The sequence below is a fragment of the Hyperolius riggenbachi genome, chromosome 1 (assembly GCF_040937935.1).
Source record: "Hyperolius riggenbachi isolate aHypRig1 chromosome 1, aHypRig1.pri, whole genome shotgun sequence".
Taxonomy (NCBI): domain Eukaryota; kingdom Metazoa; phylum Chordata; class Amphibia; order Anura; family Hyperoliidae; genus Hyperolius; species Hyperolius riggenbachi.
In genome coordinates this window covers 485,908,753-485,936,286 of record NC_090646.1, presented here as the reverse complement: position 1 = coordinate 485,936,286, position 27,534 = coordinate 485,908,753, and the positions used below count along the sequence as shown (strand labels likewise).

The window sequence follows — 27,534 nt, the reverse complement described above, 5'->3', positions numbered from 1 at the left end:
TCTGTCACAGAGAGGACCCAAGCAGAAGACAGGGGAGCCACAGGGAGAAGACTAGAGGAGACAGGTAGGTGGCACAGGAGGGTGACGCCAGGGAGCTTGCTGCTTGGCTATAGTCCTGCGATCTCCAGCACAGCGAGTGATCATTAAACCTGCTTATGCTAGGCATGCATAGTTTGACGCTGACAGCATGCTGATTGGAGTAATTCAATGATCAAGAATACTTTTTGTGCAGATGATGTAAGGCTTAATACTGAAGAAACAGGGTGTTGGGGTGAAGCCAGGAAGGGGTTAATAGGCGACATGCTCCTTCTATAATGCGTCCCCGGGAAGCAGATTTGGGTGACACAGGCAGACATTAGCCTTGGGCATAATGGCTGATCACTGATCAGCTTTGCTGGCTTTTGTGGCATGGGGCATTTTCCAGCAACTAGAATGACTGGCAGGGCTGATGATGATGGACAGCTACAGGAATGCTCGATCGATTAGGAGCGGTATATCCCCGAGGCGGGGAACTCATTGATCAAGTGATGGAGGGAAGGGGGAGCTGCTTATAGCCTGCGGTGATGAGGCAGAGAAGAAGTTAATGGTTGCAATTATAGCATGATTTGCTCAAAGCCTGCGCAGTTCATCAATGATTTTGGCATATAAGTTGGGAGCGCGTATTGCTAAGCAGCCTTCACATGGGCTGCCGACCACCCACATCAGATCGATTTAGTAAATGCTTTTGGCAAGTGCTCGTTCATCCACCAGTTAGCGGATTCCCCGGAGGACACCGACCCTGCAATTAGATTGGGCGGCTTTACAGACGCCAGCACGGCTGCAGAGCTCCACATCCAACTCTTGCTAACTTTTGGATGCTTCGTAGCCTATGAGAAGGAGTCCTGCGTGTGCTCGTTACATCGCTGCACAGAGCATGAGCACCTTCGGGAACAACGTGTGGATGGCAGGGCTGATTGCTGCAGAGATCATCGCTGTCACATGCGCACGACACGTTGCCTTGGCATGTGCCCAACTCTAGAATAATGACAGAGAAGAAAAAAACTTCCATGGTTGGTGAAAAAGATGGACCCTTGCACCTCACAAGCAGATACTACTGCCAACACTACTAGTTCCAGTTAAGGTGCCCATTAACGGTAGAATTTTTTCATCAGATGCGATCTTTTGATGTGATCGAATTGTACAGAAACCGTCAAACTTTGTGGCAAAAATCGATGTAAAACGATTCTATGGTTGATTAGAACAGAAGATTTAATTGATCCGAATGTAGGATTTCACGATTGAAACGTAAGAGATAAAATGCCCTATTCAATCCGTTAATGGGAACAATCGATAGTTACCTTTCGATCGCAAAAATCTCATCAACGATTCATGGCGAAAATCTATGTCAAACGATTCTATGGTCAATTATAACAGAAGATTTAATCAATTTAAATGTTGGATTTTATGATTGAATCAGAAGAGAACATGCATTAATCGATCCCTTTATGGGAACAATCGATAGTTATCTTTTCAATTACTTTTGATCGTAAAAACCTTGTCGAAAGATCGTAGCTGTTGAAAAAATTGTAGTGTTGAAGGGTGGCAAGTACAATGTGAATTTATGGATAGATATATAGATCTGCATTAATATCATTTATCTTCTCATAACTGAATTCACTCCCTCCACAGATACCTAGGTACGTATTAATTCTCAGAAGTAGTATACCATTACAGCCTACATTATAATATAAACTATAGCTGCCTGTACCTGTCTTCTGCTTCACTGAAGGCAAGATTTCCCAGGGACAGCTTAACCAGTGACATGCATCAAAATCAATGGAGCTTACATAATAGTGCCTATAGAATGTTTCTTTAACCCAGAGGGTGCTTTACATTAAATAGCCTTTAACTCATAGATCTAGCCTGGAGCATATATAATCTGTGTTTGTCCTGGATACTGATCGGAGATCATCCTGGATTAAAAGCAGGCAGAAGTGTGATTATATAATTCTCTGGAATTGGAGAAAAGTAATTGTGGGGAAGGTGTCGCCCTATAATATCACAGCGGGGCTTGTTTTTGCCAGAACCGAAAATAATAATTGCTTGTAGAATTATTCAGCATTTTTATCACTTAAATTTTGTGAAAAAAGTGATTTTACAAAGACAGGATGAAAGTGTTAGGAATGCATTGCTCTCCGTTCTGCGTACCCCCCGGTTCCCAGCATCTGACAGCTCGCAATCAAACACAAAGGCAGCACATACTGCAACATGGGTGTCGCAGCTAATATGAGACATACCCTGTAACCTGCGTACATCAGTTGTCTATGCAGAATTCACACACACTCAGGTCAGTGGGCAAAACCAGCCTTACCGTGCAAGCAAATGTGTGCAAAATGAAATCAGTTTTCAAAGGAAATCAGGTTAGGAAATGTCTAGCAGCCACTGATGATTAGCGGGATGGTAATTGCCAGCATTCCGCAGGAATCTGAAGTGTACTCTTGTGGCCATCAACCTGCAGCAATAATACTCCATGTATTATTCTCTCAAAATATAGGATGAAAAAGTACATAAGGGGAGTCCAATAGATCAGATAGGCACCCTACTATTTATCACCTAAGCTTCCTTAGTTCATGGCATTTGGAATATTTCATAAGATCATAACACAGAAATACATTTGCAGTTTATATTAAGTTGCAGATGACTCATACTGATGCTTTACATTGTGGGGGTGCAGGATTGTGATCCGAGTGATGCTGGCAAGGGGCTTTTCTCCTTTAAATAAAGCATCAAATAGGATTATATTAGTACATAGTCTTCTTTCTGTTTAGTTGAACAACATGCTCACTGAGGCTTATGTGAGATCTTTTATGAAGCACTAGTTCATCTAAGCTGGTACTAAGATACACATGTTTAAGTAAGTCAATAGGAGGCACTGCCCCTCTGCAGTAAGCAAAGTACAATCTGAAGCATTATGGCGGCTCTAGGCCAGGGGTGTCAAACACAAATACAGAGTGGGGTGAAATTGAACACTAGGACCGAGTCGCGGGCCAACCTAAATGTCTAGGGGGCAACCTCCCTTCCTTATAAAGTTACCTGGTGTCTAATGGCCCCCCTTCCTACCCTATACAGTTCCCTGGTGTCTAGTGCCTCCCCCATATGGATGGACTAGACAACTCCAATGTAGCTCCCCTGGTGGTCCAGAGTGGGCTAAACATAATGCAAAGAGGGGAAACCACTTGTGTGTCAAATTTTATGGCTCTGCAGGCCAGATTTGGCCCACGGGACGGTGTTTAATAGGTATACTCTAGGCCACTGGTTTCCAACCCATGTGCCACAACACATTTATGTGTCGTGGCAGCCCCGGGTATGTGCTGCCATGCTTGTTGTGTCCCCCATGTCCAGCACTGTCTCCCTCCCTGATTCTCCGTTTTGCCTCCTACTCTGCTCCGACTGTAGTAAGAGCAGGGCTACAAGAAAATGGCCACCGGAGTCCGCCTTTGTGGACTTCGGCAGCCATTTTTGTAGCCCTGCTCTAACTATGAGTAGAGGGGGGAGGCAGAGTGGAGCAGCAAGGGGGGAGTCAGAGTGGCGGAACTACTACTGGCACAGAGGAGGGTCAGGGTAGGGGGGGCTAAAGGCAGATGGAGAGTGAAGGAAGTTTACACCCTTTACATATAGGGTTTAACTTTCTATGATCAGAGGGTGGAGGCAGAGCAGCGAGGAGGTAGACAAGGTGGGAAAGTACTAGAAAAAAGGCGAAAGGGGGGGGGGGGTGCTAAAGGCCGATGGTGAGTGAAGGAACTATACACCCTTTACATATTAAAGGGTTTAACTTCCTTAAAGAGAACCCGAGGTGTGTTTAAAGAATGTTATCTGCATACAGAGGCTGGATCTGCCTATACAGCCCAGCCTCTGTTGCTATCCCAAACCCCACTAAGGTCATCCTGCACTCTGCAATCCCTCATAAATCACAGCCGTATTGTGAGGCTGTGTTTACATCTGTAGTGTCAGTCTCAGCTGCTCCCCCGCCTCCTGCATAGCTCCGGTCCCTGCCCCCTTCCCTTCCCTCCAATCAGCAGGGAGGGAAGGGATGCAGGCGGGGACTGGAGTTCTACAGGAGGCGGGGAGAGCAGCAGACTGACACTATAGAGATAAACACAGCCAGCTCTGATAAGCTGTTTGTCAGCAGCGTGGCTGTGATTTATGAGGGATTGCAGAGTGCAGGGGGACCTTAGGGGGGTTTGGGATAGCAACAGAGGCTGGGCTGTATAGGCAGATCGATCCTCTGTATGCAGATAATATTCTTCAAACCCACCTCGGGTTCTCTTTAAGCAGGCATTTTAGACTATCTGACTGACTGATCTGAAAACGCTGAGAAGCATCGCTGCACTAGGCAGCATCAATCACTGTTCCAGCAGCAGCATATTGCCCCTGCAGCCACCTTATTGTGCCAGCAGCACCTTATTAGCCCTGCAGTCCCACCCACCCACCCATTGTGCCAGTAGCAGAATATTTTCCATGTGGCCCCTCATTGCGCCAACACCATAAGCATATTAATTTTCTCTGCAGCCCCCATTGTGCCAGCAGCATCAGCATATTGTCCCTGAAGGCCTCCCCCCTTCCCCCTCATTGTGTCAGCAGCAGTCACACTGTCTCTGGAGCCCTCTTTTATGATTATTTTATTATTATGCATATTTTCCTTTTATATATATATATGTGACGTGTCACAGAGATCTGAATGTTTGGGGCGATGTGTCATGATCTGGCAGAGGTTGGGAACCACTGTTCTAGGCAATATAGCTATAAGAAAATATTGAGGCACTGTCCAAAGTGAATCACTGTGCAAACCTGTTGGTGCACACAGCTCACCTGACAAACCAGCAAACTTCCATTATCGCACATGCAGGCCTCATAGCTCTGGCTCATATGTGGGGCGTTGCTATCACTAAATGCAAAGGGCCCCTGATCTATTCTGGGGTGCCCCAGATGTCCCCCAGGCATAGTCAGTTGTGATGCCTCAATGGTGGGCATGCTGGAAGCTGGGGTGCACAGTCACGTATCTAGGCAAGACAGCGCCCATGGCAAATGCTAAAATTGCGCCCCCCCCTCCCCCCCACACACACACCTACAATCAACAGCATCCTGTCTAACCTTTCTGGATGGTGTAATGGTTAAGGGCTCTGCCTCTGACACAGGAGACCTGGGTTCGAATCTCGGCTCTGCCTGTTCAGTAAGCCAGCACCTATTTAGTAGGAGACCTTTGGCAAGTCTCCCTAACACTGCTACTGCCTATAGAGCGCGTCCTAATGGCTGCAGCTCTGGCGCTTTGAGTCCGCCAGGAGAAAAGCGCGATATAAATGTTATTTGTCTTGTCTAACCCCTTCACGCTATCAGAACACACAAATACCAGAATGCAACAGTCACTATATAAATTGGGCTATCCTGCTGATCCTAAACCATAGACCCTGAACAAGCATGTCGATCAAATGTCTATGACAAATCTGACAAGGTTAGCTGCATGCATGTTTCAGGTGTGTGATTTAGACCCTACTGACCAGAAAGATCAGCAGGTCTGCCAGGCCACTGGTATTGTTTAAAAGGAAATAATTATGGCAGCCACCACTCTCATATGAATTATTATTATTATTGATTTATAAAGCGCCAACATATTGGTGCTATACAAAGTAAGAAACAAACATGGGGTACATAATAATACAGACAATGGTGTACACCAATATACAAGATACATAATTATTGACAAAGATACATAATTAGTGACAAAATACAAACAAATGATACAAAATACAGAATACAAAATATAGAATTGGTAATGACAGTGATAAAAGTAACATGATGAATAAAATGTATAATGATTTCCAAGACACAAAAGGGGGAGAGAGCCCTGCGCTTGCGAGCTTACAATCTAAAGGGAATGGGGGGAACAAGAGAAGTGGTAGTATATGATGAAATATATAAAGGCAGCGTGTTTTAGGATACCTAGTAGGAGTGCAATTTGGACTTAGGACAAAGGGAAGTGGCCTAAGGTAGTGCATATGCTTGTCGGAACAGATGAGTTTTTAGAGAGCATTTAAAGGTAACAAAGGTGCAAAAGCGCGTGCAAAATCTTGTAGACTTGAATGTGAGGAGGTGATTCTAGAGGAGGACAACAGAAGATCATGTGCAGATCTAAGATTGCGATTGGGTTTGTAGCTGGAAGTGTAGTTCACACTGTACCGGAACAGAACATATGCGAAATGGTTTTAAAACATGAACAAAACTTATGAAAACGTATCGAACGGAACGGAGAACAGATCCGTTTTGTCGGACCCGTCCCGGATCAGGTGCAATGTGAACCTGGCCTAACTGGCCAGCACTCTTCCTCCTGTTAGTAATGAATAGCTGGGGGCTACTTGGCTACTCTCCAAGAGGATTCTGGAATGTGGTGCAAGGGGTTTGTGGGAGGCGGTGAGGCTGACCTTCCTCACATCTTCCCACAACTTCACACTTGATTATAACGTCTGAATATCTTCATGCTTAGAGTATTTTGTTGTAGAATTCTCCCCAGGCAGGTACAGATGACCTGTGAGAGGACGCTGTGATGTCACACTTGGCTGAGAACCATATGTTCTAATGATTCAGGAGACCCCTTGTTAGAGATCATGGATGTATAGAATATTAGCAGCTTCACCACTAATTATACCATTAGACAGGCTGCAGGAAGGTTCCTGTGACCTAATTATACATTGAGATCACAAAACTCTCCGGTAAGGTAGGCCACATACATCTCCAGGTCTAAGAATTCCACTGGTCTACATACTATTATTATCTCGAGTTATATTAAGCCGGAAGCAATTTGGATTTTGGGACACTGTCCTTATGCTATTTCAGGAAACATGTACAGAGCAGAATATGGAAACTGCTTTTGTTATCCCTTTTTTATACCAGTTAGCTGCCTACCATACTGATGATATTTTAGCTTCAGTCTTGTGTGAGTCACACACCTGCAACAAACATACAGTTAGTCAGTGAGTCGTGTCAGAGCACCTGAGGGGATCATCCAGGCACCTTCCAACTTCCTTTTAAATCACTTCCAGCCCACTCTTTATTTATTCTAGTTTCTGCATTTCTGAATCTGGAGTCACCACACATGACAGTAGGGGACACATTCCCTTTAAGGCCCAACTCCAAGAAAACTTGGGGGTAGCACAGTAAGGAGTTACAACCTCTCCTGGAGTTTTATTTTTGTCATGAGTCTCCAATTGTAAAAAAAAATTGCATCACTTCCTTTCCGGACAGGAATTTGGGAAATATATCTAAGAGTCACCTACTGTATACAGTAAAAAGTGTTTGTTTGTTTTTTGTTTGTTTTTTAGCACAGTGGGGAAGCACTAGAATTCATGGCTACTTTTTATTGCTGATAATCCAATATATCAGCACACCGTTTTTCAAAAAGTCACGCTCTTTATTGAGCCATAAAGTCCACAAGAATAGCCAGCTGTCCCTATTTCCTGTCTCCAGGATGACAAGTTTTCATGTTAAAGGGAACCTGCAGTAAGAGGGATATGGAAGCTGCCATCTTCAACAATGCCAGTTGCCTGAATTCTGTGCTGATATTCTGCCTCTAATACTTTAAGGCTGGGTTCACAGTGGCCAGTTGCCAAACAAACACGTTTTAATGAATGTGAATGGAGACTGGACATGGAGTTTAATACAAAAGCCTGCATGCAGTGAGTTGGAATAATGTGATCTGTTACAATGCAGTACTGTGAACAGTCCCATAGAATTGTATGGGTAGTGAGCGGACATGCAGAATTATTCTGCAACGCAACTGAGGACTGAGCCAGAATGAGCATGCAGATACAACTATTTGACTCCACTGGCTGCATGCTTGTTGCAGGTGTATGATGCAACAGCTAAAGCTAAAAGCTCAGCATTACAGCCAGGTAACTGGCATTGTTTTATAAGGGAAGAGGGCATCCTTCATATTCCACTCACTCCAGGTTCCCTGTAATAACACAGTTCTATGGAGGTCCCAAGGACAGGAAGCAAGGGAAATGCACCCCAATGAGGACACATCCCGAAAAACAACCCTCCTCCCTCCCAAAAGCTGCACACTACCCAAAACTGACAATTCTCAAGGAATTGGGATTTAATAATAACAACTAGAGAATACTACAAGTAGAGAGTAATGCATACAATGCACAATCCGCTGCCATCCTGTTTCAACAGCAATTAGTGATAGCCATCACCGTATCCATGTTCCTGTCCTCATCAATGATGTTCAGAGTAACAGCTCTCAGCCACAAGACCCAACAATGGGTTTCATCCACTACCAGCTGTCATTCAATTCCTTTGTAAACAGTAGACTTCAGGCAAATGGGATCAAAATTAGTCTTTGGGTGCAGCTATGAGCATGAAGGCAACTTTAGGTGCTCCGAAGTCTGTCTTAGTTCTCACTGAAGACATTTTTTGCTGTTCCCAGTAAAGCGAAAAATATCTTTTAGATGAGGTCCAAATAGGACCCCCCCCCCCCCTCCCCAAAAAAAGACCCCAAACAAACAATAGTTCTGGATTTTTGTCTGTGCTGTTTAAAAATATAATTCCTGCAGTCTGTGTTCCATATTCTTACTCTGCATGTTGCTAGTGATGCTGCAATAGAAAGGGAAAATCCTACCAACCAGCAGTACAGAAAGAAATACAATACATACAGATGTGAAAAGAGGAAAAATAGTTTCCGTAGTTTTGTACTTTAATTCTAATATGAGTCTACAAGACTGTAAAGGTGTCACATATACTTCCCAATGATTTTCTTCTGTTTTCCAGTCACTGCAATGACGCTAAACAAGATTGAGAAGCTGGGGGGCCTTCGGCAACATCGGGGGAGCCTCCCCCTTCCTGCAGACTCCCACAGACGTGGCAGCATGCCCTTGCCTTACAAACACCAGCTGAGGCGTACACAAGCTGTAGACGAGCTTGACTGGCCAAGTGTCCACTCTGGGTCATCTGACTCTGTGAGGTCCTCGGACAGCAACTCAGAGCCTGGAGTCTATAAAGTCATGCTGCTTGGTGACGGTGGGGTGGGAAAGACAACTCTTGCTGGAATTTTTGGAGGTCAGAAGGATACTTTCCCTCATGAGGCCGAGCATCCAGGTGATTTCCAGCTCTAGGGTATGGCTTAGGTCTACATATGTACAATATAAAATTAACCAGGTTTTTGTCACACACAGAGGATATACACGAGATTGATATGATGGTGGATGGAGAGAAGACAACATTAATGGTTTATGATATTTGGGACCAGGTAAACATTTCCAACAATATTATCTTACATAGTTTGCCCATCAAAGCATTTAAATGTTGTTTAGTCATTCTTGAGATTCATACACCTCTGCTACACAACATGGCTAATCTGGTGACACCACTGTTTTTGTTGCAGCTATGTGGTGTCACCTGCCTGCTGATTGGACAGTAAATAAACATGGTCATACTCTCAGGTTCTCTTGTCATCTTCTCCTGTTACCTGCTTCCTCACAGACACCTGCTAAACTGACAGCGGCATGCAATACAGCACAGACCTTTCCATACCAGTGTAGAAAGATAGAATAGATTTCTGGCAGTTGTGCTACAGATATAACTATGGACATCACATGTTAGTTATCATTATAACAGTAACAGTGGTCTTTGTCCTTCCCAGTCAGGTTCACACAGCTGGATGCAGGACAGCTGTCTACAGATGGGAGATGCCTTCCTCCTCATCTTCTCAGTGACAGACAGGAGCAGCTTTCAGCATCTACCTGGTCTTCTTCTGAAAGTCCGCACTGCTCGTCCTCACCGACACATTCCAGTCATCCTTGTTGCAAATAAAGGGGATTTGGCTCGTTCCAGAGAGGTCAGCATGGAAGGTATTGACCGAGTTAAATATTCTAACTCATCCATAAGGAAATAAGTAAAGGGGTATAAGAAAGGGAGTGGGAAAAAAAACACTACATCCAGAGTTTATATTATAACTGCAGCCCTGTGGTAAATTAGTTATCCTTTCAAGAGGACGTGCCACGGTGGTTTTGGTACCATTGTTCAGTGCATCACTTCCATTGCGCTGTTAAAGCACCAGTTTTTTATATATGGCAGTGGTTCTGCTGCCCCGCCCTGAAGCCAAAATGACCTGGACTGTGTGGTCACACTTCTAAGAAGCCAATGGAGGAGGTGAGGGATCGGGCACCAGGACTAAAACCAATGAAAAGAATAAACAACAATGAATGGCATTTTGGGTTAGTTAGGCATATGTTATGAGGTTTAAGGTGGGAGAAGGAAGCTTTATAGAGTAGTATAGTTATAGAGCACTGGGCCCTGGTATGAAATTTGGACCCCCTTCCCCATCAATTTTAACTCCACATCTCCTAACAACATAACTCATCCTCCAACATTTCCTCCTCCACCCTCTATTCCTGAAACATAATCCTCAATATTTCACATTAAAAGCACGTGAAAAATATCACAAAGCCATAAAATATATTTACCCTCTTAGGGCTCTTCCTGGGCTTTGCGGTTGGCAGCAATACACTATTTTCTTGATTCTAAGATAATACGGAGATAGCTACCATGCGCTCCCACATGTAAGAAGTAGTCAGGTGTTCCCCAGATAAAATAATTAAGTAGCCAGGTGTCCCTTAAATATAAAAATGAAATAGTCATGTGCCCACCGGTAAAATAATTAATTAGCCAAGTGACCCCTATGAAAGGAATCAAGTAGACAGATGCCTTCAGATAAAATAAGTAAGTAGACAACTGCAGTCCTCCCTCCCCTTCCTTATCCCTGCATGCTTACAGTGCTACCTACTGTGCATGTTCTGGCCCTGCATAGTAGGTGCTATGTGGGCAAAGAGGTGAAAGAAGTGCAGTTTGGGCTTTCTGCCATTTTTTAAGTGGAAAGATCATTTTTTAACATTAAATTCCAAAAACACGTAAGCACCATTGATAATCGAGCTGCAAGTCCATGTAGGGTACCAGATTTGTATGTCTTCCGATAACCAGATGATCCAACAACAGACAGTCCCCTATTTACAGACGAATTGAATTACAAACATCTCATACATACTTAAATACATACATACATACATAATATACTTAATACATAAAAGCTGTTACATAAAACGTGCTGTACAGTTTTTGTTATTACATATTTTTGTGTATGTCTACATCCAGAGTTGTTGGAAAGGGGATAATTTATCCACACGTACCAGTATATATAATACGTGACTAGGCTTAGTAACAAGGCTTACAATCTCCTAGAACAGTGCCTGTTTGTAAGTAGGGGACTACCTGTACATACTGTACATAGTATCATATCAGAATAATCCTTTATTTGGCCTTTCAGGACCATGGACAGTGATTAATGCCTATTGTACAGATATGTGTCTGATGACCCTTCATGCCCTCTCTATAGTCCCAGCAACATTGTCCATCCCTGGAGGATCTCCCTCAGAACTGCTCTGACTTGCTCCACACACACAGATGATGGATTTCTGATATTTAGCTATAAAAAGTTAGATCTGAATTAAGAAAATATTGCAAAATATAACATTGTTATAACATACATGGCTGAAAAATGCCCACGTTGGGAATTTTAGGCCAATTCTTTACTGCCTGTTTTCAGTGTGCAGGAAAGGATATGGAATACCTGTATGTGGATGTGCATATCGGGGGAAGTTCTCAATAGTTGTTTCTATGCAGTTGGTCATCATGTTTGGTTACCAGGAAGTAGAGCCCTAGATAAGGCTGCAGCATTGTTTCCTACTTCTTGCCACTTGGCCTCTTCAGTACAGTAAAGTTAGGGTGGTGGTCTAAAGAGATGGCAGGCGGCAGACCCTTGGATAGCCACCAGGCCCTAGTTACCAAATAATGGTGCCTAGTGGATGATCCAGCTCTGATCTTAATTACATCATAGGGGGAAAACACCTTGCATTATTATTATTATTATTTCTCTTTTCTATCTGTGTATGACCTCCTAGTTCAGAACATATATCTCTCCATCACATCATGTAGCTAAAACTGCTCAATTCATTAAAGCCCAACACCAGCCACAACTCTTTTACTGTAACAAAGAAATGAACAGCGCTACTTAAAAACAGATGAATGCTTACCTGCAAAAAAGTGCAGACCCCACTCATGGGATACAAATACACAATGAGCACACATACAACCTGTCTACCACTTGGAGGATGTTAGTTTCCACTAACAGCTTGCAATGCAATTTGTTAGGTACTCGTCCCTCCCACTGTCGAAGAAGTCTTTCCTCCATGGGAGGGGACCTAACACTAACTAAAACCTACCTATGCATATGCATAGCCTGGGCGCACTACCAGTAAAATTAAGAATTGCGCAGAAAAAGTGGGATCAGCGCATCACCAGGCCGCCTCTGAATGGCCTCAGCTCAGAGATGCGCTGAGCACCCCCAGGAACTACAAACGCACCTTGAACCCAAACAGAGGCTCTGCATATACACCAAAGAAAAACTAACAAGTGGGAGCAGCTGACCAGAATTAAATCAAACATAGCAAAGAAATGAACAGCGCTACTTAAAAACAGATGAATGCTTACCTGCAAAAAAGTGCAGACCCCACTCATGGGATACAAATACACAATGAGCACACATACAACCTGTCTACCACTTGGAGGATGTTAGTTTCCACTTCTTTTACTGTAAGTTCAATGAGAATTCAAAAGAAACTTTATCTACCATCAGGAGGATATACACATTTATTATTGTATAAGGGCTTGTTCAAACATAGGTTAGACAGGGCCGGCACTTCCATAGGGTAAACTGGGCAATTGCCCCAGGGCCCCAAGTGCAAATGGACTTCTCCCCAGGTCTCCCGCCAACCCAGCATTGCGACTCACCTGTTCTGGCTGGTGCGCTCCTCCATTAGTCTGTGTGATCCTGTCTTTATCCTCGCAGGGACGCCCTCCTCTGTCATTATGTGATAATATGCTGGGTCACGGTGAAGAGGCGATCCCTGCTAGGAAGATGATGGGAGTCTAATGGACAGGTGGGTTGCAGTGCTGCTGAAAAGTCTGCAGGGGCCTCTGAGACAAAAAAAGTGAGGGAGAGAGATCTGGGGGTAAGGGCGGAGGTAGCTGACTCAGGGGCCTTGCCCAGGGTGAATTTGCCCAAGGGACTTTAATGCTGCAGGTTAATTTTTTGCTGAGGTCCTATTGTGAATAGAAACGGTTCTACATAGGCATTAAAGGTAACCTTAACTGTAAATAAAAAATGAGTTTTACTTACCTGGGGCATCTACCAGCCCCCTGCAGCCATCCTGTACCATCGCAGTCACTCATGGCTCCTCTGGTCCCCCGCTGCCAGCTAGTTTCGTTTTTTGCCGACTGGGAGTCGGCCGGCCGCCATGCACACGTTTTTACGCATCCCTGCTGGTGCAGGAAGCTATTGCAGACATCAACAAGTACATTTTTTACGCGTTACAGTTGTAATGTGTAAAATTTTGTACTTGTTGATGTCTGCAATAGCTTCCTGCACCAGCAGGGATGCGTAAAAACGTACGCATGGTCCGAAACGAAACTAGCTGGCAGCGGAGGACCAGAGGAGCCATGAGTGACTGCGAGGGCACAGGATGGCTGCAGGGGGCTGGTAGATGCCCCAGGTAAGTAAAACTCATTTTTTGTTTACAGTTAAGGTTCCCTTTAAGATAAGGCAAGATGCCCGCATTGTGAAGATTCAAAATAGAGGAAAATCTAAAGGAGTGAATGGAGTAATGAAAAAGTCTGCAAAAAGTTACACGGGCATTTTGATGCATTTTACAAGCATAGGTGTGAACAAGACTTTTTACATCTGGCAGGTTTTTAGTACCTGTGTGTGAGCAGGCTGAAAAGGCCTTGTTCAGAGCTTGCTTACACAGAGGCATAGAAAGCCAGGTGTTGAAGGGTTACGCTTTTACAATGTTGCCTGCATTGTGAAGAATGTTTAATGCTTCCTCTTGCTTCTGCAGACCTTTCCACTGCTCTGGAATCATTCACAATGCTGCCATTTTATTATTCTCTCACCTTCTTTCCAATGCTTGGCAAATAAAAGTACTATGAAAAAGTTAAAAGTCTGATACCAAAGTTTAGTTAATCTTCAAATACTTGTTTAGAGTGACTGCTTGAAACAGATACTTAGCGAAAGAGAGAGAAACCACAGAATCCTATTGAGACTTGCCTTGGCGTTGTCTGCTCTCCCACTACCGAGCGTGGACACCTCCACAGCTAGGTTGTGCTACTCTTCTGTGACGAGTGTGGTCATGCAGTGGCTACGCAAGCATGGCCATGCATTTGCAGCAGCACGCAGCCGCCCAGGCTCGTGTGTCTGCTGCATGGGCATGCTGATGCCAGAAGAGGAACGCGGTCCCAGTAAGAGCTAAGATTGGCGACTCTCTGATGTCGGCAATCTTTGGGGGGGGGGGGGGCGTTCTCCTTAGGGGGAAGAGACGGGACAAAGTCTTTCAGCACCCAAGGCTGAGACACCAAAGTGCGCCCCTCCATCCCTCCCACCCTAGCCATTACACAACGTTTGATATTAGACTAAGAGGTGCCCCAGGGCCCCCAACACCTTAATCTCTAGTTATTTGGCTTGCAGTCACTGCCATGTATTCCCTTTTCTTATTTCTCTCTGCTTCATACACAGTAGGGGAATGATAGCTGAGTGAGTTGTGTGTCCCCTCCTACACTGCGCCCTGAGGCTGGAGCCTCTCTTGCCTCTGCCTCAGCCCGGCTAGGGGGGACTGCAGAATGCCAAGGGAAGCCTAAATATGGTCCTGAGGCTTCCCTCTCTTTATCTAAATATCACTCTTTGTACCCAAGCTTCGGCTCGGGTACACTTTAAGATAGACACACCCACACACTGGATTAATATCACCAGAAACAATCTTTAGTGATCGGAACAGGGAGCAGACCGCTTCAAATCCCCCTCACGCAGGGCCGGATTACCGACCAGGCAACAAAAGCAGTCGCTTGGGGCCCCATTCAGAGTCAAAGGGGCCCCATCAGCACATAAACCAGCCCTTGCCATCCTGTCAGCGGTGGCTGGATGGTATAATGGTTAAAGGGACTCTGAGCAGTGCAGTAACTATGGAAAGATGCATATCATTTTAAAGCTCTCTTTCTCCTCTTTCCAATGATATATAAACGGCTGCTCTATGCCTTTTAGTTTTCGATATTTTCGCGATCGAAATTGCGCCCACAGGACGACTTTTCTCCAAAGTCAGCGGTGGCTGGATGGTATAATGGTTAAAGGGACTCTGAGCAGTGCAGTAACTATGGAAAGATGCATATCATTTTAAAGCTCTCTTTCTCCCTTTTCCAATGATATATAAACGGCTGCTCTATGCCTTTTAGTTTTTGATATTCTCGCGATCGAAATCGCGGCCACAGGACGACTTTTCTCCAAAGTCAGCGGTGGCTGGATGGTATAATGGTTAAAGGGACTCTGAGCAGTGCAGTAACTATGGAAAAATGCATATCATTTTAAAGCTCTCTTTCTCCTCTTTCCAATGATATATAAACGGCTGCTCTATGCCTTTTAGTTTTCGATATTTTCGCGATCGAAATCTCGGCCACAGGACGACTTTTCTCCAAAGTCAGCGGTGGCTGGATGGTATAATGGTTAAAGGGACTCTGAGCAGTGCAGTAACTATGGAAAGATGCATATCATTTTAAAGCTCTCTTTCTCCCTTTTCCAATGATATATAAACGGCTGCTCTATGCCTTTTAGTTTTTGATATTCTCGCGATCGAAATCGCGGCCACAGGACGACTTTTCTCCAAAGTCAGCGGTGGCTGGATGGTATAATGGTTAAAGGGACTCTGAGCAGTGCAGTAACTATGGAAAAATGCATATCATTTTAAAGCTCTCTTTCTCCTCTTTCCAATGATATATAAACGGCTGCTCTATGCCTTTTAGTTTTTGATATTTTCGTGATCGAAATCACGGCCACAGGATGACTTTTCTCCAAAGTTGGCAGCTCGATTCAGCACAATGCAATGAAATATAAGGAACCCAGGGGGATATAATTACAAACATCGTGCTGGTAGGTGTGAGGATGTAATGAATTAGTTGTGGGTATGCTTAAAGGCATATCCACAGGCACTGCTTGGAGTCCCTTTAAGGGCTCTGCCGCTGACACAGGAGACCAGGGTTCGAATCTCAGCTCTGCCTGTTCAGTAAGCCAGCACCTATTCAGTAGGAGACCGTAGGGAAGTCTCTCTAACACTGCTACTGCCTATAGGGCGCGTCCTAGTGGCTGCAGCTCTGGCGCTTTGAGTCCACCAGGAGAAAAGCGCGATATAAATGTTATTTGTCTTGTCTTGTCAAATGATGCCGTGCGCTGCTGATTGTCTTCAGAGCCAGGCTCTCCTCCTAGGTCTCCCTCCTGCTACTGTGCGCTCTGCCGCTGCCCACTCCACCCTCCCTTCCCACAGAGAACCACAGCTGCAGCAAAAATGATAGCAGCAGATGGCAAACGCTCACTCACCTATCCATGATCTAAGCGATAGAGATCCCGTCATCTGAAACCCATCTGTCTCTTCTACAGTGCAGCCGCTCGCTCTGAACTTCCTGATTCTCAGATCAGACAGGAAGTAGGAAGTAGTAATAGTAGTAGTAACAGAGCGGCAGCACTCTAGAGGAGACAGATGGGCTCCGGATGACGGGACCTCTATTGCTTGGATCGCAATAGGTGAATGTGATTCATCTGGTGCTGTCATTCTCCCCCACTGCGGCTGCCTTCTCTGCTGGACTATCGTATTCACTGGGATGTAGGCTGCATGGTGGCTGTCTAGTTTGGGAGGAAATCGGTTGTTCGGTGGTGGGGGTGGTTATGTAATTCTGTCTGGGGAACGGCTTCCGGTTTGGCGGTGTCCAGAGCTTTCTGCTATTGCCAGGCTGGAGATCCAGGGGGAAAGTGCTGCTGCTGTAATACCTGGCATCCTCTTCACAGGGGTGCCCCAGCCCCTGAGTGCAAATGTCCCAGCCATTCATCTCTCACTCTGCATTTTGCCGCTGCTATTCCCTGCATTGTGCACCCACAGAGGAAAGCGTGCTGTTGCCCATAGCAACCAGTAGCTTGGCTGCCCCGGTGTGTGCGGCATGTTGCTGTGCAGCTGCATCTTCTGATTCTATTACGACATGATGGGGGGGCCCAAATCAGTTACTTTGCTTAGGGCCCCATTTAGCCTTAATCCGGCTCTGCCCTCACATATTGGTGGTGCCAGGCAATCACTCCTCAGGGCAGCAGGAACATATACAAATACCTACAATACACCCTATGCAGATAAAATCCAGAAATCCCTATTGGTAGATCCAAAAGACTGGCTGGCAGCTGATACGTTTCAAACACACAGATCCTTATGCTAGGTACACACCATACAATTTTCTGGCAGATTTACCTGCCAGATCGATTATTTCCACATGTTCGATCTGAATTTCGATTGATTTTCCGATTGTTTCTTTAATCATTTTTTTCGATTGATTTTTGTTCAGTTCTATGAAAATCGATAAAAAAAACCGTTTGAAAAAATGATTAAAAGAACGATCAGAAAATCATTGAAATTCAGATTGGACATGTTGGAAATAGTCAATCTGGCTGGTAAATCTGCCAGAGAATTGTATGGTGTGTACCTAGCATTAGTCAGATCACGAGAGACTTGTCAGGAAGTGACATACATACAAAAGACTCCCCCCATTCAGTGCTGAACCTGTTACCTGAAGGGTAATTAGCTAGACCAGCTCCTTAAATAGTATAAAGAGCTAGACTGGGCTAAACCGTGCACATATTAAAAACAAGTACAAATTTAGTGTAAAAGGTTAATATCCCATCTACAATTCAAACTGGGCAGTTTGAATTGTAGATGGGATATTAACCTTTTACACTAAATTTGTACTTGTTTTTAATATGTGCACGGTTTAGCCCAGTCTAGCTCTTTATACTATTCAAGTGCCCAGTAGTACTCTAGTACCTAATCAAAAGATCCATTTTGCTTCACATACAAGTAATCTATGGTAATTATCCCCTCCTCTCACTGATTCAGGAGGCGGAGGAGGACGGTGTAGGAGCTATGAACCTGGAGGGGGCTGGAGGAAGCCCCAGGTTATGTATATTTTCTTTTTAATCCCCCATCTCAGGTATTCTTTGAGGCTAGGTGCACACGTAACAAACGCTAGCATTGCAGGAAACGCTGCATTTTTGCCACTAATGGACGTCTATGGGCTGCAGGAAAAAATGCATATCAAAAATGCATATGCGTTTTTGATGCTCTCATTTTCAAAAACGCTGGTTTTGTTACATAATCTTCAAAAATGCGCATAATGAAAGTCAATGGAAACGCAATGGTATGCGGTTTACATGCGTTTTTCTATGGGTTTTCGGTAAAAAAAAAAATGTTATGATGTATTTCTCCTTCCTGTTGTCTTCCTAGTGTTTTGTATAAAACGCAAAAGAAAAACACATGAAAAACTCATGCAAAATGCATATGTGTTTTGTATATACGGACCGCAAAGGCATTAAAACACATGCAAACCGCTTCAAAAAGCACCCGTGGTAAAAAACGCTAACAAAAATGCAGCAAAAACAAACAAAAAACACACTCAACATACCCTCAAGGCAAGCAAAATGGATAATTTGATGTAGTATTCAAGGAGCTGGTTTAGATAATTGCCCAGATCTCTGGTTCAGCCCTGGATGGGAGGAGTTTCCTGTTTATATGTCATTTCCTGTCTTGTCGCTAGTGAGCTATGGCTAAGGACCTGTGTGTCTGAAACGCATCAGCTGCCAGCCTTTCTTTTGGAAATACCAATAAAGATTTTTGGATTTTATCTACATATGGTGTGTTGCGGGCATTTGTACATTTTCTAATCTTTAGTGATCATTTCAGGTGACTGCTGGTGAGCAGGCTGTTTTGTCCTATGGAGATCTGAGCTGGTGACATTCTGCTGTAGCTTGCAATGTGAACTTCATCAGTGGTTGGCGAAGTATTACATAACTCAGCAGATCGCTGAAAAGGAGGCCAGTGACATCAGGGGACATCTGTACTTACGTTAGATTCTCCCACTTGCCGACCAGGGGATGTTACACTGATCAGTGCTGCGTGGGCTCTACAGCCCGCAGCACCGATCAGCAGTGCAGCAGGGCGATCAGACTACCCCCCTTTTTTCCCCACTAGGGGGATGTCCTGCTGGGGGGGTCTGATCGCCGCCGGCTGCAGTTGCTTAGCGGGGGGGGCTCTTCAAAGCCCCCCTCCGCAGCGCTTTCAGCCCTCTCGACAGCTCCCTCCCTCTCCCTTCCCCTGTGTGCTGCGCAGGACGGATTTCCGTCCTGCGCATTGAAGGATAGGCTTCAGCCTATCATATGCCGGCGATCCCCGGCCAATCAGAGGCCGGGGATCGCCGATCTGCCTTACGGCGCTGCTGCGCAGCAGCGCCGTATGATGTAAACAGCGGGGATTTCTTCCCCGCCTGTTTACATTTTGCCGGCGAGCCGCCATCGGCGGCTCTCCGGCTGTTCACGGAGACACCCTCCGTGAACTGACATGGAAAGGCCGCTCGATCGAGCGGCCGTTTCCATGGTAACCCGCAGACGACCAGTTTACGCCAATCGGCGTTAGCTGGTCATCGTCAAGAGGTTAAGATGTAATGGGGCCCTTGGCAAAAGAAGTCAACTTTGCACCCCCTTGTGGTCCTGTTAGTAAGCTGAGAAAGTCAGAGAAGATGGCAGGTAGGCCCCTTGCCACCCAATAGGCCCTAGGCACCTGCTCTGATGCTCACCCACCCAGTTTGATCATGAGTGATCACTTTGGGAGACAAAAAATTCTAGAATATGTGTGTGGCTTTAGAATTACAACACCATCACAATGTTGTGGGTATCCCATGGCATTAAAGAAAAAAATATAGCACTGCTTCACATTCCACATGTAGCATTAGACAGTAGTATCTGTCCTAATCTGTTTAAAGTGGACCGAAACCCAGAACGTCCTCTCTGCTCTAAAAGATAAGCAACAGCATAATGGCCTTTCAAGAAAAACATTTCCTTGTTACAGCTGATACAACTCCTGCAATAAATCTGCAGTGTGTCTACTTCCCAGTTTGCTGGGAACACCGAAAGTAAACAAACTGTGTTTACATGTTAGCACAGAGTCGGCAAACACCTAGGCACAGATCAGACAGCTGAGAGCTTAAAGAACAAGTGACACCCATGCTAACCTAGAAATAAAAACCACATGTATAAGTAGATAAATACTACCTCTACTTACATAACAGATGTATTGTGCTATCCATGTAATGATTCCTGTGAATTTTACAAAGGAAAAGCAGAAATCCTATTCTAGGCAGTGGCCATCTTGCCAAGCTAATGCTGACATCATATCCTCCCTGACTCTAGTTTCCCCCCTCCCTTCTCTTGCTCATTGTGTATTCATTAGCTGCCCTCCTCCCAGAGTCTTTTTTTAATTTTTTTATTTACACATCCAATCACTGAGTCACCTCAGCCTTGCTTCACATTCCACCTCAGCTAGGCAGGGAAATAAATGGAAGAGGAGGAATATATTATAGATAAAAAGAACTCCCAGCATTCAAAATAATTCTCAGCATTCAAAAGAATTCACAGCATTCAACTTTTTGGCACTGTTTGGCACTAGGGCCAGTGCTCCTATAGTATGTAATAACTCCAAACCATAACAGCAGAAAAAAGTTTTGAATGCAGGATTAGCATCTTTATCACTTAATACACTCAGACCAGTTGCTGTTGAAATGTGATTTTTTATGGTGACAATACCGCTTTAAACAACACTTGTGATTATTTGCAGATAAGGGAGAATTAGACAGGCTGTTCTTTCTAAATATATACATGGTGTATTTATCTGTGTTTTACTTGTCTGTTGTGCAAGAGTTAAAGAGGAACTGTCGCGAAAATCTTAAAATTTAAAACACATACAAATACCGTATATTCCGGCGTATAAGACGACTGGGCGTATAAGACGACACCCCCCAACTTTTCCAGTTAAAATATAGAGTTTGGGATATACTCGCCGTATAAGACTACCCCTCTTCCAACACACACCAAATTAAAATAAAAAAATCATGTACTGGTGCTGTGTATGAACAGATACTGGTGCTGTACTGTATGTGTTACCCAGTATATAACAGTATATAGTCAATTGACTTGTTACATTGGTCAACTCTCCTTAAGTAGACTGGTCAGCTCTCCTTGTCTACCTGTTTATCAGAGTGGTATAGAAGAATAGATTGCGCTCCCTGAGCAGGGAGATCTGAGAGGTGGTAACAGGATAGGGCGTATCACCCCGTATCAATGACACCCGGCGTATAAGACAACCCCCAACTTTTCAGAAGATTTTCAAGGGTTAAAAAGTAGTCTTATACACAGGAATATACAGTAAGTACATTTCTTCCGGAGTAAAAAAAAATGAGCCATGCATTACTTTTCTCCTATGTTGCTGTCACTCACAGTAGGTAGTAGAAATCCAACATTACCGACAGATTTTGGGCTAGTCCATCTCTCCATAGGGGATTCTCAGCATGGCCTTTATTCTTTATAAAGACATTCCCTAAAAAATATTTATACAAAGATGCTAGCCAGCCTCCCTGCTTACCGCACACTTTTTTTTGGCAGATGGACGGAGAAACTGTCATCCACTGAGTGCTTTTAAAAATAAGAAAAACCCTGAGAACCCCCCCATAAGAAAATGGGCTAGTCCAAAATGTGTCTGTAATGTCAGATTTCTACTACTTTACTGTAAGTGACAGCAACATAGGAGAAAAGTAATTTATGGCTCATTTTACTCTGAAAGAAATGTACTTCTTATTTGTATATGTTTACATGTATTTTAATTTTTAAGATTTTCACGACAGAGGTAGTGAGGAATCCTGATAATCAGGATCTACTTGCACAGCAACACTTCATACCAGAACCAGCACAGCTCCTTATCTGTACTATTATAAAGGTGCCTTTATCATCACATTGCATTGAGAAAGCCAAGTTAGTCCTCCAGTGTAATGGAATCCACACTACTCAATGCCCAATCATCTAACCAGAATCCAATCTGTGTTGTGGAAATAAAATTTGGATGGCCACATACGGTATATCTCTTGCTGTTTACCATTCATCCTCGTATCTTCAGCTAAAATTACAATTGAAAATCTGGCTGTAATTTAAGGACAAGTGTACCCGCCCAAAAAAAGTTTGATGCTCACCTAAGAGGAGAGAAGGCTCTGGAGAGCCTTCCCGGTCCTCTCTCTGTCCCCTCGTTCCACCAATGGACCCCCTGCTCCAGCTTCCAGCTTTAATGCTGAAGAGGACTTTGGTTCTGCTCAGAAGGTCACGGAAGTTCTCCGTCGCAGAGCATTTCCGTAGACTAACTGCTCCGTACTAAGGGATTAGAGCTGCCCCTCTTCATAGGAGAGTATCTATTTTTTTGTTTTAGGAGGTTACAGTTGTCCTTAAATGTTCTGGTTTAAACATATTCATTGGAATGATTATATAGTTTCTTACACTGACATTAAAACAAATAGATTTAAAGCAAATGATTGAAAACTGCCCATGATTGAATTGATATTTTTTTTACAGCCAAGTACGCTACTGACAGGATGGGATTATTGAATAATAGGGGTGTGTGGCTACTTTGCAATGAATCTTAAGTGACCAAATCTTAACCAAACTGATAAAAAACATTCTACGTTTTCCCATTTATGATTGCCATTTTTTCTTTGCTGTGAAATGGCGATATATGAAATAAGTTTGAGGCTTCAGTCCTAAATTGTTCCCGCCCCTACCTGCCCCACTCAGCTGTTCCCATTGACCAACTATCATCCTCTCTAATCATGATATTGGTGACATGACTAGCTTGAGGCATGTAATTTGGGCGCAATGTTAAATGCTGCAAATAACAGTGCCCAGTATGTAATTTGGGTGCTCACAATAGCTGGAGCCTGAATTGCGTTAAGAATGGATGGGTAGTGTTAGGCGTAGGGTTTACAGTAGGGTTAGATTAGGAATTAGCTATGCGTAGATTTAATGTAGGAAAAAGCCTTAGTAGAATACCGTATTGACAGTATTGCTGATACTCTGCTAGCAGCTTTACCTGTTGCCCAAATTACCTGGTGCCCTCTTTCTTCGAACATGACTAATAGGCATCGCTCGTCTGTTAGAATAGGGCCTCATGTGTAGCAAGTATTAGAGCTTTTTACTCAAAGAAACCAGTCATATTTTTTCTTTCATTTTCAGATCAGCTCTGTAATATAACAGTTGGAAACAGAGCAAACATTTCAGGGGAATCAATAGTCATTCTTACATAAACAGAGGCAATTGCAGAGCACATATTTCATGAGAGAATAAAAAACACTAATCAGCACTGTTTGTAGACCTATCATATTGGTATATACATTAAAATCTAGAAGAGTAATATGAACGTTGCCATAGTTATCTCTGTGATGATTGCCTGGTTATCATGCTGGTCAGAAACTACTAGAAATAGAACCAGCATAACTCCCAGGCAAGAAAAATTGAACTCTGCAAAATGTCAGCCTTTATATTTCTTTTAACACTAGCAAAATGACTCCCTAGTTGCGTACATTGAATGGGGCAGCGTAGATGTTCCTTGAAAACCGTCACATGACTTAACAAATCACAGTCATATCGATCAGTGAATTAAATGCTTAAAGAGACTCTGTAACAAAATTTTCAGCCTTAGTTCTTCTATCCTATAAGTTCCTTTGCCTTTTCTAATGTGCTCTGGCTCACTGCAGCTTTTCCTAATTGCACAGTGGCTGTGTTATCTCTGTTATATGATCTAATCTGTTTTCTTCTGTCGGCACAGTCGGGCTAAGGCTGGAATGTGTGGAATGTGCAGGACTGCTTGTGATTGGTAAAAGCTATACACACCCCCTCCAGGCCCCCTGCAGGCTCTGTATGACTCACACACACTGCTTATGTGAGCCTATCACAAACTGGTTAGTTTGTAAACACTGCCTAAAACTGGCAATTACAAGCCAGGTTTGCAGCAGAGAGTGGCAGAAACAGCACAGAGGGGCCCAGGAGAACATAATGAATAGAATGGTATGCTTTTTGCTGTAAGAATTTTAGAATACAGATTCTCTTTAAGCCCCATCTACATGATACGATTCTTTGTGCGATTCGATTACGATTCTATTTACGATCCGAATAAATACAACATGTCCGATCGGAATTCGATTCAATTCGATTTGCCATAGCAAAACAATGGCAAATCGAATTGAATTGAATCGAATCCCGATCGGACATGTCGGATTTAATCGGATCGTAAATAGAATCGTAATCGAATCACACAAAGAATCGTATTGTGTAAATGGGGCTTTAGATTAGATTCAGGTCGTTTTACACCACAGGCAATACAATATGAAAGTCTGATCATTTTGGTGCAAATTTTATAAGCTCAGTAGTGCCACCTGCTGGACAATAAGTTGAGCTGTAAGATGTATTCAGCAGTAGGAAATGATGTGGATGGTTTGTTCCTGATATTCCTCTCATGATAAACAAATATCTCACTTCCACATATTGCGTTGCTACTTATAGAAACAGGAAAGCATAGCTAAATGCAGCGTCTCACTAAATCTGTCACCATGGTCATTAGGAAGTCAGTATTAACTGTGCCCTATGCCTGCCTGGCTGTGCAGCTCTTGTGTACACTGTATATCTCTTTCCTCTTTCAGAGGGACGCTCCCTGGCAGGCATGCTAAGCTGTAAGTACACAGAGACATCTGCTGCCCTTCACCATAACACGCAGGAGCTGCTTGAGGGGGTTGTCAGACAGATCCGTCTACGAAAAGATGAAGTACAACATCCTCCTCAGACAGCCACCCTCCTACCACCGGGACGCAGAGAAAGTATCACCAAAAGAGCAAGGCGACTCCTAACAGGGCTTATGGGAAAACACAAAGGCTTCTTCAAGCAAAGGTCAAAATCTTGCCACGACCTCTCTGTGCTGTGACTTGCGAACTCTTCTGTCCATGTGCCATAAAGGGTTCGGACTGGCCACATGAACTCTTGTCAGCCACATAGCTGAGGGAACTTTGGTGACCTTCATACATGGAACTCTACCAACAGAACATGGGCTTCTGAAACAACAGCACAAACAAAGCAGATAGAAAACACATGATATGACATTCATGAAAAACCATACCATGCATTTACTGGACTGTCAGAGAATGGCCTCTGAATTACAACTTGTTCTGAAGGAAACCCCAGTAGCCCATAGGCAGAAAAAGGGATCAACTATTTGATCTAGATAGCCCCTGATAGCTTCCTATATTTAGATGCTATAGTTACATGCTGGCAGGTCTTGGCATGTATGCAAACCCAACCAGATAAAATATATTCCAACATTGAAAGCAGAACTAACTCCGTCTATAAATAGCTGTCCAGCATGAAGAAAAGTCATTGGAATTGCAATGCGTAAAGTCTTACATTTTATGGTTTGAGACTTTTTACTCCTCGTTTTTCTTTTTCGCGTCTTTATAAGTTTTATAAGTGTAGTCTTCTGACACCACAGAAATTGCTGAGGGCTGCACTGGTACTGCAAAATGCACTTTTCCAAATTTCTCTATGGACTATATCTTCAAAAGGATGTTATTTTAAATTGTAAGGCAAAGCATTGTTGCTTCTCTGTGCTGGGCTGTTTTCTTCATTAGACTTCATTAGACACAAGAAGTCCTTGACGTCCGCTCCACTTTCACTCCATTTTTCTTTGTATCTGTCTGGACACCACCTGCTCCTCCCCTCCTCCTCTCCCCCCCCCCCCCCCCCACACACACACACACAATTATATTGTAAACAATTCAAGACATTTCCAGTGTAGGCAAAAAATAAGGCATCATATGAAAGAGAAAGAAATGTAGGTTGCTCTTTGGGTTTATTTCCTATTCACATAGCACCAATGCAAAACACAAAACTGTTCCCGCTGGCCTCTGTATCATACAGTCTAATATTCCCAACACACAACTGGTACATACTCTAAAGACATTTTGGTCAAAGGGAAGCCCTGAAACATAATCTTTGATAAACATGGAGACTGCTACCAGTTAGGGATGGCCCTGCCTAGGAGAGCTCATTGAGAAGCATGTGATCAGTTTGGCCAGCTGATAGATTTGTAAGGCACTCCACTGGCTGCAATTCAAATGTTCCTGAATATAGCAATTTGAAATACAGCCAGTGGAGTGCCGTCTTTTTTTTGTTTTTGTTTTTGTTTGGAGGTTACCTCAAAACAGTGTGAGCGGTCCAGTTTGAGACTTGGCACCGGCAAAATATCAGGTTGAGTACACCTGAAATAGCTGTAGTCGTGGCAACTACACACGATAAGGACTGATAGATTTGTAAGGTTCTGATTTGCTGTGATGACTTCCTGGTTTAACACATGATCATGACCAGCAAATCAGAGCCTTACAAATCTATCAGCTGACCAAACTGATCACATGCTTCTCCATGAGTTCTAGACAGGGCCATCCCTACTGCCAGTTATGTGGCTGCCATGCTGATCTTCTGACTTCAGAACTTTCACATGGAACAAGTATGCAGCCAGTAAGTCAGAGCACCTGATCAGCATACTTGCTGTGGTGTCAATTAAGTTCAACAACCAGGCCAGTAGCATTTCCAAAATAGAATAAGCAATGGTACCGTGCATTCTGAGGTTTCCTTGAAAACAAATGTATCAAAACCAGTGTTTTGAGAACTGAGCAGAACTAGTGCAAGAATGGAACAGATATCCAGAACAAGGAGGTTCTGGAGATTCTGATTGGTTGCTCTGAGCAACTGTGCTGCTACTTCACCTGTTTTGCACCTGATTTGCCCCAATGCTCCTTGTTTTGGTTTTGGTAAGTCTGCCTTATTATGTATCTCCTGGAGCCATCTGCGTTGATGTGGTCTATTCTCTGACTAGTTTGGTTGCTGTTCCTCTGATGGACCTGTCTTGACTAGATGGATAGTTACCAATGCACACACTAGATCCAGAAATGGTAGAGCAACATACAGCTCATGTGGCCAGTTCTGGGCTCTTTCATATTCCATGGGCTTCAAACAGATGCCTTTCCGACAACCACCAGCTCATACTTAATTGTTATGTTTCTGCACTCTGCCCACATTTCACTCATTGCGCCAGACATAACGCAAAACACTATAGAAAGTGGACTGGCAGAGGCTGGATATGGTGATGAGATTCTGTGACAAATCTGGCACCCATGCAGTTCTGCAGAGCAGTATACAGTTAGGAATGTAGAGCAGAAGCTGACAGCCCTGTCATTTATCTTGTATACTGACATTCTGCTGCAGGATCTAACAGACTACAGTGTCATTCAGACTACAGAGTACTGTGAACAGGGGGATGCAGGGAATCTCTACCCAGGGGTGCTGCTGGATGCCTTAACATTTGTTCTGGAATGTCTGCTGAATGATGGAAATGTAATGTTAAAGCAAAAAATAAACACATTTCATATCAGCACGTGTGTGGAAAAATGTATGTTACATAAGTA

The 27,534-nt window shown here is 43.8% G+C and overlaps 1 protein-coding gene across 2 annotated transcripts; it reads left to right on the top strand.

Annotated features, from left to right (window-relative positions):
* Window positions 1-27,481, top strand: REM2 (RRAD and GEM like GTPase 2). Of its 2 annotated transcripts, none has more exons than XM_068271549.1 (5): window positions 1-64; window positions 8,803-9,129; window positions 9,207-9,280; window positions 9,674-9,881; window positions 24,724-27,481. In XM_068271549.1, the coding sequence occupies exons 2-5, from the start codon at window positions 8,811-8,813 to the stop codon at window positions 24,999-25,001; spliced, it is 879 nt and encodes a 292-aa protein (XP_068127650.1). In that variant the 5' UTR covers window positions 1-64; window positions 8,803-8,810; the 3' UTR covers window positions 25,002-27,481. The 2 variants fall into 2 exon arrangements, with proteins under 2 accessions (XP_068127650.1, XP_068127651.1); XM_068271550.1 differs by lacking the exon at window positions 1-64 and adding an exon at window positions 967-1,049.
* The last annotated feature ends 53 nt before the right edge of the window (window positions 27,482-27,534 follow it).